At 37.9% G+C, this 14,042-nt stretch overlaps 1 protein-coding gene across 1 annotated transcript in view; it reads right to left on the bottom strand.

Annotated features, from left to right (window-relative positions):
- The window catches only part of LOC126188640 (dynein axonemal heavy chain 6), a 1,044,937-nt gene that overhangs the window by 696,206 nt on the left and 334,689 nt on the right, over positions 1-14,042 (bottom strand). Inside the window, exon 68 of the mRNA XM_049930241.1 lies at positions 9,308-9,453. Within this exon, the coding sequence (XP_049786198.1) occupies positions 9,308-9,453 (146 nt within the window). The remainder of the gene's footprint in view (positions 1-9,307; positions 9,454-14,042) is intronic.

Genomic DNA, 14,042 nt, shown 5'->3' with positions numbered 1-14,042 from the left:
GATTTCCTTACAAGGAATAAGGTAGTGCAAAGAGTTGTTCAACTCTTACTTTTTTGAATATATATAGAGAAGGCAAAGTAATGATAAAAAAACTTATTCCAGTATTTTATGAACTGTGTAGCTTGTCTGTATGATAGTAACTCACAAATGATTTAACTTGCTAGTGTACCAGTAATGAAATACATAAATAAGTATTTGTCAATAGAAATAATCAAGTTTCGAAAATGTTATGTGATTGGATAGTTAGAACATCTACACACCAAGCAGTAGCAGGAGATCATAACATATGAAAGGTATTTGACTGCAAGCTTCCAGAGCCAGTGGCTCCTTCTTCTGGAAGAAGGACTGAAGAGCAAGGAAGAGGGGTGACGGAAAAGGTCTGATGAGCTGTAGGAAATTGAGGGAGTTTAGGAAAGTCACTCAGAACCTTGGGGTGGAGAAGACTTACCGGGCGCAATGAGAAGGAAAGATTGATTGATGGGTACTGCACATCCCTCCAAAATAGCTTTTCATTTCCCTCCCAATCTTCATAATATCATTATGAGACCCTACACTCCTACTGCATCCATTTCCCTGTTGTATGGCTTCTACCCCAGCCACTGTCCACACTGTAAGACTTGCCCTATACACCTTCCTACCAGCACCTATACCAACCCTGTAACTGGCAAAACATATACTACCAAAAGAAAGGTCACCTGTGGAATGGCATATGTCATGTACCAGCTGTTATGTAGACACTGTTCAGACTTTTACATTGGCATGACCACCACTGAGTTATCAGTTAGGATGAATGGGCATAGGCACAGGTTGTATACTGTCAAGATGCAATACCCTGTTGCAGAGCATGCCTTACAACATGACAGTAGTGACCTCGGTGTCCGTTTCATCAGACTTGTCATCTGGATTCTTCCCCCCTACACAAATTTCTCAGAAGTCTGAAATGGGGAACTGGCATTACAATATGTCCTTGGTTCTTGCCATTCACCTGGTCTTAATTTACATTAATTTCTTTGATCTCAGAGCTTCTTCTCAGTAACTATTTCTTTCTTCATTCTCTTTTCTATATCTTTTACTTTCTGACTCGTCTTCCCCCCCCCCCCCCCCCCCCCCCCCCCCTCCATCTCTGCCACATATATTGCAATTATCTTTCTGCTCTTAGTAATTAGCACATAATGTTTTGTTAGTAATGACTGATTGTATATTACCATATCTTTCACTTTTAGACTTTCAGGTTTTTAAATCTTGTCTGGTGCAATCCCCAACAATCAGTCTTTGCTTCTCAATCAGTACAGTAAGTCTCCCTGGACCAATGGTTCTGGGTGACTATTCCAAACTCTCTCCTTTCCCAAACTTCACCAGTCCTTCTCCTTCAACACTCTTCCTTCTGCTTCAACCCTTCTTCTAGAAGGAGCCACTAGCTCTGAGAGTGAAAATTTCAATACTTTTATAAATGTGTTCTCCCACTGCCACTTGGTGAGTTAATTCTTTATCTATTCAATTATATTATAAATAAGTAATTGGTAGTCTATAGTTTACTCTGCACATGTTCAAAACAAATCTTATTAACATTTTTCACTTCCATTTGTGTCACAGACATATCTTTTAGTTCTAGGTCTCATGTTCTGTATTGCACTTCTATTTGCTGCAGTATTTGTTTTCCTAAAAGTTGTTTGTGATTTCCACAGAGCTTCTTGCATTCTTTGTATCTGTATAACTCACGCAGTGAAATTATCCCTTGGAGTCCACTGTTTCCATTATCTCTGTTAGTACATTCTGTTTCAATATGCCACAACACAGAAAGTACAAAAAGTATCTTTTTTGCTTAGGAGAAAAAGCATCCCCTCTTTACTATTTTCACTTTGCCAAATATATTAGGTTGGTGCATAAGTTCATACCATTTTTGTTTTGCTTGATGGCCTTCTGGTTGCTATGGATTTATTTACTGATTGTCACTTTTGATTTGTAGTTCATCATTGCTATCTGAGTTTGCATAATTTCATTTTGTCAGTTGGAGATAGCGAATGGAGCTGTGGACGTCAGAAAACTTACTGGCAGTACATTTCTTTTTAATAATTAGTTTTTACTGCATGTATTTATATGTGCACTTCTTCACATTGTTCAGTTATTTATTTGGTTTTCAAGGGCAACTGTATTACTTTATAATTTACCTTTGGTCAAAATGGTTTATTCTTCTCCAACAATCTAGGACTTTCTCTCCTGCTTATATAATTTATGCTGAAAGGAAATGTAATCTATCAGTTGCCAGTTTTCTTCAATTCTTCTGAGACATTTTCTCTGAGTACTCTACATATTGTTTGAATACATCGACAGAGTCCATCAGACAACGAAAGACTTCAGTCATCATGTCTGTCTCAAAAACTATGTACAAGTTCATGATTAACTATTCCTTTGTTTGAACATCGATACAGCCATTGTCATATTTTTCTGTGTTTGCCCTGAAGAGACATTCTTCTCCAACGTAGGCCAGTGATTCACACAGTTTCTACATTATGCCCTGGCAGATACTTCCTCTTGTGAAGTTATTGCACTTACTGTTCCTTGTTGAAGACATGCATCGTCCCTTATTCTGGTTCTGCACACACACATAAAGCAATGTTCACACACCATAGGTGCACTCCATATGTAATAATTAGTTTTATCATTCTTTCATTAATGAGAATCATTCATTGTTAAGGCTTATGTAATGATATACACTCCTGGAAATGGAAAAAAGAACACATTGACACCGGTGTGTCAGACCCACCATACTTGCTCCGGACACTGCGAGAGGGCTGTACAAGCAATGATCACACGCACGGCACAGCGGACACACCAGGAACCGCGGTGTTGGCCGTCGAATGGCGCTAGCTGCGCAGCATTTGTGCACCGCCGCCGTCAGTGTCGTCCACTTTGCCGTGGCATACGGAGCTCCATCGCAGTCTTTAACACTGGTAGGATGCTGCGACAGCGTGGACGTGAACCGTATGTGCAGTTGACGGACTTTGAGCGAGGGCGTATAGTGGGCATGCGGGAGGCCGGGTGGATGTACCGCCCAATTGCTCAACACGTGGGGCGTGAGGTCTCCACAGTACATCGATGTTGTCGCCAGTCGTCGGTGGAAGGTGCACGTGCCCGTCGACCTGGGACCGGACCGCAGCGACGCACGGATGCACGCCAAGACCGTAGGATCCTACGCAGTGCCGTAGGGGACCGCACAGCCACTTCCCAGCAAATTAGGGACACTGTTGCTCCTGGGGTATCGGCGAGGACCATTCGCAACCGTCTCCATGAAGCTGGGCAACGGTCCCGCACACCGTTAGGCCGTCTTCCGCTCACGCCCCAACATCGTGCAGCCCGCCTCCAGTGGTGTCGCGACAGGCGTGAATGGAGGGACGAATGGAGACGTGTCGTCTTCAGCGATGAGAGTCGCTTCTGCCTTGGTGCCAATGATGGTCGTATGCGTGTTTGGCGCCATGCAGGTGACCGCCACAATCAGGACTGCATACGACCGAGGCACACAGGGCCAACACCCGGCATCATGGTGTGGGGAGCGATCTCCTACACTGGCCGTACACCACTGGTGATCGTCGAGGGGACACTGAATAGTGCACGGTACATCCAAACCGTCATCGAACCCATCGTTCTACCATTCCTAGACCGGCAAGGGAACTTGCTGTTCCAACAGGACAATGCACGTCCGCATGTATCCCGTGCCACCCAACGTGCTCTAGAAGGTGTAAGTCAACTACCCTGGCCAGCAAGATCTCCGGATCTGTCCCCCATTGAGCATGTTTGGGACTGGATGAAGCGTCGTCTCACGCGGTCTGCACGTCCAGCATGAACGCTGGTCCAACTGAGGTGCCAGGTGGAAATGGCATGGCAAGCCGTTCCACAGGACCACCTCCAGCATCTCTACGATCGTCTCCATGGGAGAATAGCAGTCTGCATTGCTGCGAAAGGTGGATATACACTGTACTAGTGCCGACATTGTGCATGCTCTGTTGCCTGTGTCTATGTGCCTGTGGTTCTGTCAGTGTGATCATGTGATGTATCTGACCCCAGGAATGTGTCAATAAAGTTTCCCCTTCCTGGGACAATGAATTCACGGTGTTCTTATTTCAATTTCCAGGAGTGTACATCACTCTTCTGCAGTGATATCTAAAACCATAATTATCAAACTGATAATTTCTTCATGGTCAAAGTGTGTCCAATGAACCAGTCCCTTCTTTTAGTCAAATTATGACATTAATTTCTTTTTCCCAGTTTGATTCACTACCTCCTCATTTGTTATTCGATCTACTCAACTGATTTTCAGCATTCTTTTATGGTAGCACATTTCCAAAGCTTCTACTCTCTTCTTGTCTGAAATGCCCATTGTTCACATTTCGTTTCAATGTACCACTATACTATAGACAAATGCCTTCACAAAACACTCCCTACCACTTAAAGTTATATCATATGTTAACAAATTCATCTTTTACAGAAATTCTTCTGTTGCTATTTGCCAGTCTGCATTTTGCATTTTCCCAACTTCAGGCATCATCATTTATTATTCTGCTTAAATAGCAAAATTCATCAACACATGCACTTTTAGAGTCTCATTTCTTACTGTTAATCTGATTTAATTCAATCGCATTCCATTACCCTAGATTTATTTTTATCTATGTTCAGCTCATAATCTCTTTTTAAGACACTATCAATTCCATTAAATTGCTCTTCAAAGTCTTTAGCTGTCTCTCACAGAACTGGACTAAGAAAGAACATTGAACATATACAAAGCAGGGCAGCATGAATGGTCACAGTTTTATTCTATTCATGGGAAAGCATCTTAGAAATGCTATGAAGCCTAACTGCCTGATGTCTGAAGATAAATTCAAACTCTCCCAGGAAAGCCTACTTACAAAATTCCAAGAATAAGCTTTAAGAGAGTAGCCCAGAAAACCTCTTGTGTAAAGGTTGTGACTATAAGATGAGATAATTACAACAAGCACAGAGGCAGTTCAGCGAAGATTCCTTCTGTGCTCCATAGGTGAACAGAATGCATCAGAAACCAAAAAAGTGGTTAATTTGGAAGGAACATCTGCTATGCACTTAACCTTGGTTTGCAGAATTTATATATCCATGGAGAACAGAAAAACAAATTTCAACTGGAATAGCAAAGAGTTCAAACCTATTTGATGAATATCACAGAAGAATCTAAAACTGGAAATTCATCACAGTGGCAAAACAGTTATTGGGCTTATGATGGACAGATGCTAACTCTGGTCACCATAATGTCTAAATGTCGTCTCAGACAATATATTTATACGGGGTTCTGTCATTTCTCATCACCAGCAACAATGGCTTCAGAAAGAATTAGTTTCTTTCTGTTGATACTTTCAGCATTATCAGTTTATTAGGTGCAGGTGTCACTAACAGAAAAGTTGCTCCAAAAAATACCTGCAGGCATATTTGTGCAGCTTACTACATACAAAGTGTGATCAAAAAGTAAAAAGAATTTTTTTAATTTTGTGGGCTTTATACATCCAGTTTTCAAATATTTTTCTTACCTTGTGGGCACACACATTTCTGATGTATGTTTGCATTTTCACTGTTTTGAAGACAACTACCATCCTGGACAACCTAGCACATCAGTTAAGACAACGATGTGGAAGAAATAAAGAAAATGGTTCTGGAAAATTGCTGAATCACCATCAGAGAAGTTGCTGATAATGTTGGTAAATCATTTGGCTCATGCCGAGCAATTTTTTTGGATGTTATGTGCATGAAACATGTAGCAGCAAAGTTTGCTCTAAAATTGTTGTATTTTGATAAAAAATGATGCCATGTGGACATCACTCAGGAACTGCTGAATGAAGCTGATAACAATCCGGAATTTCTAAAGAAGATTATATAACAAGTGGTACCAGATTTTTTTAAAACCCTGTAATGGACAAATACTCAGTTGGGTAAAAAACAAAGGGATTTAATTTTTTACAGAGGACAAATGAAAACAAAATTATTTTTTTGTGATTTATTGGTCTTTATCATATTTTATGGAAGAATGTGTAAGTTTTAACATGCTTATGTTTGATTTTACATATTTAAAAATATCAGTGCAACTCCAGTCATACGGAAAATGGTCATTACTTCAATTTTTATCAAATTTGGGGTACATTTATTTTGTAGATCCATCCATTTTAATGCAATCAGTGAAAAAAACTTTCTACAAAGCAGTTGGAACTAGGCATACTAATGATGAATGATATGAGATTTAAAATGTTAAGGATTTCATTTTTGGAAAACTCATCCATGATTTTCTTCCATTTCTCAGTCGCACTCTTATTTTTATCATCAAAAGACTGAGCCATGTCCAAGCTTCTTTTAATTATTTGAAATTCTTAATATAGGGAGTTCATGTTCAGTTGACCAATCGTTACTTCTAGTTTATCAGTACTGTATTTTGCAATGTGGTGTCACCGCCAGACACCACACTTGCTAGGTGGTAGCTTTAAATCGGCCGCGGTCCATTAGTACATGTCGGACCCGTGTGTCGCCACTGTCAGTAATTGCAGACCGAGCGCCACCAAACGGCAGGTCTTGAGAGACGTACTAGGACTCGCCCCAGTTGTACGACGACTTTGCTAGCGACTACACTGACGAAGCCTTTCTCTCATTTGCCGAGAGATAGTTAGAATAGCCTTCAGCTAAGTCCATGGCTACAACCTAGCAAGGCGCCATTAACCATTTCTATAGAGAGTCTCACTTGTATCATCAAGAATGCTGTATACAAATGATGGATTAAAGATAAGTATTACCGCAGCTACATACTTTTCTTTATAGCATTCATTACGTATCCTGTTCCAGATCTCACGCCCGTCTGCGTTAGCTTATAGCGTGCATTTCGGCCTCCTCTATCTACAAGGTATTGGCACATTTGCCAACACATCATACAACATTGTGGAGAATATGGATGCATAACCAGCTTTGGCAATTTTATCATTTTCAGCTAAAAGAAGCGTGTATTACTAAGTTCGAAGCTTGATATGCACATTCATCATTAAGTTTTACAAGTTCCAGTAGTTGGTTTACAGCCCCAGTATCATAATCAAAGAATTGTAAGCAAATTGGAAATGTTTTCCTGTCTTTTTTTTCTTTTTTTATTTACTTGCATCCATTGCTAAAGAGAATTATATGTTTTTTTTTTTTTTTACGATCTTTGAAATATTTTCATACAATAGCTCCCACTTTTGTTCTTCCACAGCTACAACTTTGAGAGATTTTTGAATCACTGCAGATATATAATAATAAAAATTTGTGTGAGCTTTCTATACTGCTGTAACTAAGAGAATGCATAAATGTGCGATAACAGATGCTAGTTCTCTAGCAGTAATCTTGATCGTCTCTAAGGCAGATAGTTCAAGCTTCTATAAATATTTGGTTAAGGTATTTGATAAACAGATTAGACAAAAAGAGAATAGAAGCTTTCAAAATGTGGTGCTACAGAAGAATGTTGAAGATTATATGGGTTGATTATGTAGTTAATAAGGAGGTACTGAACAGAATTGGAGAGACAAGAAAACTGTGGCACAAATTGAGCAAAAGAAGGGATCAGTTGATAGGACGCATTCTGAGACATCAAAGGATCACCAATTTAGTATTTCAGGGAAGTGTGCGGGGAAAAAATCACAGAGGGAGACCAAAAGATGAATACAGTAAGCAGATTCAGAAGGATGTAGGTTGCAGTAGTTATTCAAAGATGAAGAGGCTTGCAAAGGATAGAGTAGTCTGGATAGTTGTATCTAACCAGTCTTTGTACTGAAGACAACAACAACAACTTGATACTCAGTCACTAACAGCAATCATGTGAGATTTAGCAGATGCATGTTGTTTTACATTATCAACACCTGTATGAGACATGAGATATCTCTTTTCAACAGGTGACAGTGTGCCTTGTGCAAATTTCCTTTTACTTGTCCAAACTAGGAATAATTATTTTCTCAGTTCGGATTATACTTCATAAGCCTTTTGGATTTCTTAGAAGGTATTCCAGCAGTTCTAGATGAATTATCTGTGTCACTGTCACTTAAATCACAGCATTTTTCAAGAGCTTTAGAAATAATTCACAAGCACAACACGTTCAACACTCAGCAGTTCTTGCAAAACAATGAACGAAGTTTTAAAAACTAGAATGACAATCAAGCATGGAATTAAAAAATCCTTCCAGTATTGTTAACAAGCATTGGCGTAGTATTTAAAGGAATTAGCAAACAAATGAAAATGCTGAACACTAAATTGTAGAATGAAAGAAAGATAACAAACAAATAACAAAATATAATACAAACAGATATGGGCAAATACAGACTGATAGCTGAGTTAATTGTATCTTCATGCAGTAAGTGCAAAGATAATAGGTACTCACCAGCTGTAGTGCAAAAGATTTTGCAATAATAATCAAACAAGTTTGAAATACATGAAAGAGTCTGTCCCAGTGGGACATTTAAAATGTCTGGCAACACTAATTATAACAGGTGATGAAACATGGGTATAAGGATATGACGTCAAAATCGAGACCCAATCGTCCCAACGGAAACTGCTTAAAGTGCCAAGACTGAAAAAATTTGTCAAGGTCCATCACATGTGAAGGAGCTTCTCACTGTTTTCTTTGATTACAATGGGATAGTGCATCATTAGTTCCTGTATTATGTAATATGGTGAATTAGGAATACTACATGAAAGTATGTGCCATTCGCATACAGGTATCCAAAGAAAATGACCAGGATTGTGGTAAAATTACTCATGGAAATTTGATCACAATAATGTTCCCACTTACACATCAATGCTTGCTCATGATTTTTTGGAAAAAAACAGGGATGTTATTTTAGTACCACTGAGGCAATAAAAACAGAATTGGCAAAGGAGCTTAACACCATAATAATCAGAATCATAATTTTTACTGTCCCATAAAATACAATGGCTCATCAACACTGCAATTACAATTTAAATGTGAGTTCCAGAAGTGTTTTCAAAATTGGAAAAAGCACTGGCACAAGTGTGTTATATCTGAGGGGGATTACTTTGTAGGGGACAAAGTTAATGTTGAAGAATAAATAAAGATTCTTTAAGAAAAACAAAAATTCCAGTTACGTTCTGATCATGTGTCACATTTATAACCCTTATACAATTTTAAAGAACTGTAAGAATCAAGAGTTTATCTGATCACACTATGGAATGCATAATTATTCAAACCACAATATAACTATTAGTCTTTGTACAATTTTAATGCATGATCTCTAGTTATGTTACAGAAGAACAGTAAGACTCTTACCTGGCGAGTTTTGCAGCCTTGGCATTTCTTATTGTAATTAGTTGCTGTGCAATAACTGACAATACTTCAATGTCAATTCGATTGAATTCATCAAAGCAGCACCATGCACCAGACTGTGCCAAACCAGAGAAAAACCGACCCATCATCTACAAGAAAAAAACTGTATCATACACCTTCATTGTGTTGTAGGCTTATCATCCTTAACGATAACACTTCATTAGCAAAACAGAAAAATGGCCATTGAATTGAACTACTATCTCTGCTCATATTTACTCTTCATCACTAGATACTTAGAATAACGTCTTCTATTTTATACCTGGTGTAAATCGTGTTTATTCACAAACACATTAGAAGTTGTGCCACTCACTGTTGTGACATATGAACTGAAAAAAAAAATCCAGTCAATCTTATACATTCATATTCCTTAATGGGTCAAATTACACCGACAGGAAATTTTCTTTCCAAATTTTATTGCATTACTGCAGCTCAATATATTGGCATTTTATAATACATACTTAATCCATGCAACCAAGCTTTGAGCCACTGACCCACCCATATTCATACACAGAGAAGAAGGAAAACACACATATGGTAGAGGGAAAATGGAACAGGCTATGACGACATGCAGATGGGGGTGAGGGGAGGGGGGGTAATGGTGGGGGGGGAGGTAACTGAGAAGGCAAGTGAGATAGGAATGAAGAGTTAGCGGGAAGAAAATAATGAAAGTTGTTTCATTAAAAGAATGAGATTTAATTTCCTTGGAAGTGATCTTTCAGAAGCAATGTGCAATAGATATAAATAGTCAGTTACTTTTAAATTTTATTCAGAGAGACGTAAGAGTGTTTAACAAATCTCCCACATACTTAGAGAACTGGAGGTCATATGCAACATGCAACATAATAGTTATCACACCAATTCATAAGTTAGAAATACAACATAAGAAACTCTATAAAGAGTGACATCTCTACTATATTTCTTTTCCTGCCAGCAGGAGAGAAACTGTTGCCGTAATCTGTAGCGTCTCATTTCTGTACAATACGAAAATGCTGTGAACAGGCAATGTACTTTCATTGCACGAGGAGTAGTGAAAAGCTATTCATAATCAGTAATAAAACTGTTTGAAAGATTTAAGAATATATTTGAGCTGACAGATCTTTTATAATTAACTAACTATAGAAACCATGCACAAGACTTTCAAAGATTACATTGCAGGAGGAGTAGTGAAAAGCTATTCATAATCAGTAATAAAACTGTCTGAAAGATTTAAAAATATATTTGAGCTGACAGATCTTTTATAATTAATGAACTATAGAAACCATGCACAAGACTTTCAACTATACTGTGTAAACTGGTTTGATTATATGAAACAGTACATGTACTGGTGCATTGCTAATCTGCTATTTTTTTCTCTGTTTAATGGCGTGTCTTCTCCCCCAAAGCATTAGTTCTTACCCTTATTAACTTAGTTACCAGTACAGCTTCGTAAACCAATATAAAGATAATTAGCTCAGAACAGCAATTGGCTCAAAGTCCAATTTTCTTTGAACAACTTTTTCACAGATTTAGGTGAACAAAATTTCACAAACATGTTGTGTTTGACAATAACAAAAGTAGGATTTATTACAGTAAGTTTCACAAAAGAGGATTCTGTCAAAATCAAATAGTCTTCTTAGGTCAAACTGATTCTCCCAGGACTGCTCACAAACTCACTCACTAGATCAGTCAAGAACTGTTTGAGATCCAACCAGGTAGTCACAGAATGGAGGCAAGCAGAGAAGAATATCGTATGAAGCTACTTTCAAGTGTAAAGCAATTCTTTATGTGGAAAAATATGGTCACAGAAGGGCAAGAAGGGAGTTCAAAGTAGCTGAGAGTAGCGTTCACTTATGGAAAAACAGAAATTGGGATATTTGCAACTACCACTACTAGAAAGAAATTCACTGGACCTCACAAAGGAAGACATCCTGATATTGAGGTAAATGTTTCGGAAGTTGTCCACAAAAGGAGGAAGAATGAGCAACCTGTCACCATTGACACAATAATAAAAAAAAGCAAAAGGGATGGCTGCAGCTCTTGATGTACCAAAGCAAGAGTTTAAGGCTAGCCAGGGATGGTTGATTGCTTTATGAGACAAGTGGGCTTATCTCTGTGACACAGTACAACAATATACCAAAAGCTTCCACAGAATTTTGAGAAGAAACTTCCAAGAATTTATGTGGTATGTTATTACACTTCGGAAAGAAAAGAATTTTTTGATGGGCCAAATAGGCAAAGCTGATAGGACTCCAAGTTGGTTTGATAGCCAAGTAATTACACGACTAATCAGAAGGGTACAAAAGAAGTTACCATCAAAATATCTGGGTGTGAAAAATAGCACATAATAGTACTCCTGGAAATCACAGCAGATAGAAACAAAATGTCCCCCTTTTCTAATACGCAAGCGAAAAACAAGCCCCAAGAGTCCAAAAAAATGAAAAGCTATTCCCTAATGACATTATTGTTCAGAATTGATGGCCTGGAAGAAACAAACAAATGGGTGGGAGTTGGCCATACCAAAGGTACGCACTACAGAAATGACACTACAAGACAAAATCAAACAAAAAACAGGGCAGAGTATAGAGAGAAAATTTGTAATAAGAAACTGAAATGTGTTACACAACTTTTTGAAGGGCAACAAGTCCTCTTACGAACACACCGTAACTTGACAAAATTTGGCAAACTGAATAATAAGTGGCAATTGCTCTAATCACGACCATATGTAATATCCAAAATACCATACCCTGGAACGTGCAGATTAGTTTATGAGAAAACAGGGAGAGACAAGGGTTTCTACCCTCACAAAGATATAAAAGCTTTTATAGAATGATGAATCTAGGTAGCATTTTTCTTTCTGTCACAAGATAATTGTACATAGTGTATGTAACTCTAAGTGTAATTTTTCTTCTGGAGTGTATTTTAAGATAAAGTAATGTGTATAGGCATAAGTATTTCTTTGATTTGTACATGTAGGCATAAAATTAACAGCAATGAGAAGTAATACACCACTTAATGTGAAGTGAAGGTATAAACAAAATTAGCTTATGGTTTAGCTGTCAGTGCTCAACAACACATGCTGACGTTAGTAGTAGGAGAGGGGGCAGTGACCTGTGCACATGCATGACACACTGGCAGAAGGCGCAACCAAATAGGAATGCAGTGTATACAACTACTTAACTTAAATACAAAATAAATGGATATACTACACAAATACATCTACTGTCTAAGAACGAAGGAACCTATTGATATATGTACATAGAGATTTCATTAAATACTAAGCTACGTACAACATATTTGCAAGCAAAAAGAAGCATTACGAAAAATTATATGAGACGTGTTAGCTAAGGACAAATGACAAAATACCATAAGAAATGACAATTAATTTTCTTTGCAGAGTAAATGGTCAGGTAACAAAATAAATAAATGCCTATTGAATTTAAATGAAGACTGGAAATATCTGCAGATGTATGCAATGACCAAATGTGTCAGTGGCTACCGAGCTACATAAAGCAATCAGTTTGAAGTGTTTTTCTTTCAGCAACCAGTACATTGTCACAGTGCCATAGAAGACAATTACTTCAAGAGCAACAGGTACCAAATCAAGAAATGTGCCATGCCTCAAGTAAACAATGTAATTACAAGGATATTTATACAAAGGTCATAAGGCAAATGAAAAATGAAATATGCATTGTCACACTATATCTCCATGACAAGTATCAGTACCTATTCGCTGCAGAGTACACATAAACATTTAAGCATGAGATTTTGCAAAAAAAAAACAATTAATTATCATAATGTCAAATGAAAGCTTGAATAACAGCATTTCTAGGTATGTGAGAAACGTAAGTCTGCGATGGTTAAAATGTCATATTTCTCACTAAGCTACATTTGAATTGAAGTAAATAGCACTAGCACATGAAGAAACAACATGGTGCCATGGAATGATTAGTCAGTACACATTATTTCCGTGAAACAAAAGTTCCTTGACAACTAGTCTGTGACTGCCCCGACTAACATTTCCTCATAAATCCTTGAGCCAGTAGATGAGTATTTCCTTTCTTCCCCACGAAACAAAGGAGGTGGCGCCAAGCATAGTTAGGCCACCAATGCATAATGATTTAATCCTCTTTCCAATGTTTTTCTCCCTCCTCTACCTAAGGGAGCAATGAGCTCCCATAAGTGATAAAAGCCTATCTATAAAATGATGCAGAAATGTATCATATGTTTGTATTGTATCATGATAATGTGTATGTAATTAATTTGTATATGTGATGTGAACAAAGATAAGTTGGAGCTAACAAACAAACTGTAGTAACAGGACCCAGTTAATGAAAATTTTATGACATTTTAAAACTTAAGAAACTTATGCTCGTAGTTTAAGCGATGGATGGAATGTATAAGCTACCATGTTATGTATGTTGTTGTAACTCAATACTTGTATGAATTTTGATTGGGAACCAAATTCCATATGAAGAAATGAACATTAAAAGCAAGCAATTTATACTATATTGCTATATGTGTCTTTCAACAAGTGAATGGTCAAGTAGGGTGACATGAACATGCTTGTTCAATGAAATATTTTCTGAGTATCGTGGCTCACAATGCTTGATACATTAACAAGTGAACTATAGTTGTTCCAGCCGGTACTTAGCTCATCAATGGATGCTGTTGGTTGGGGTTCTCTCCGCTGAAAATATGA

The sequence above is a fragment of the Schistocerca cancellata genome, chromosome 5, assembly GCF_023864275.1.
Source record: "Schistocerca cancellata isolate TAMUIC-IGC-003103 chromosome 5, iqSchCanc2.1, whole genome shotgun sequence".
Lineage (NCBI taxonomy): Eukaryota > Metazoa > Arthropoda > Insecta > Orthoptera > Acrididae > Schistocerca > Schistocerca cancellata.
Note: the sequence above shows the minus strand (reverse complement) of the source record. Positions and strands in the feature narration are given on the sequence as shown.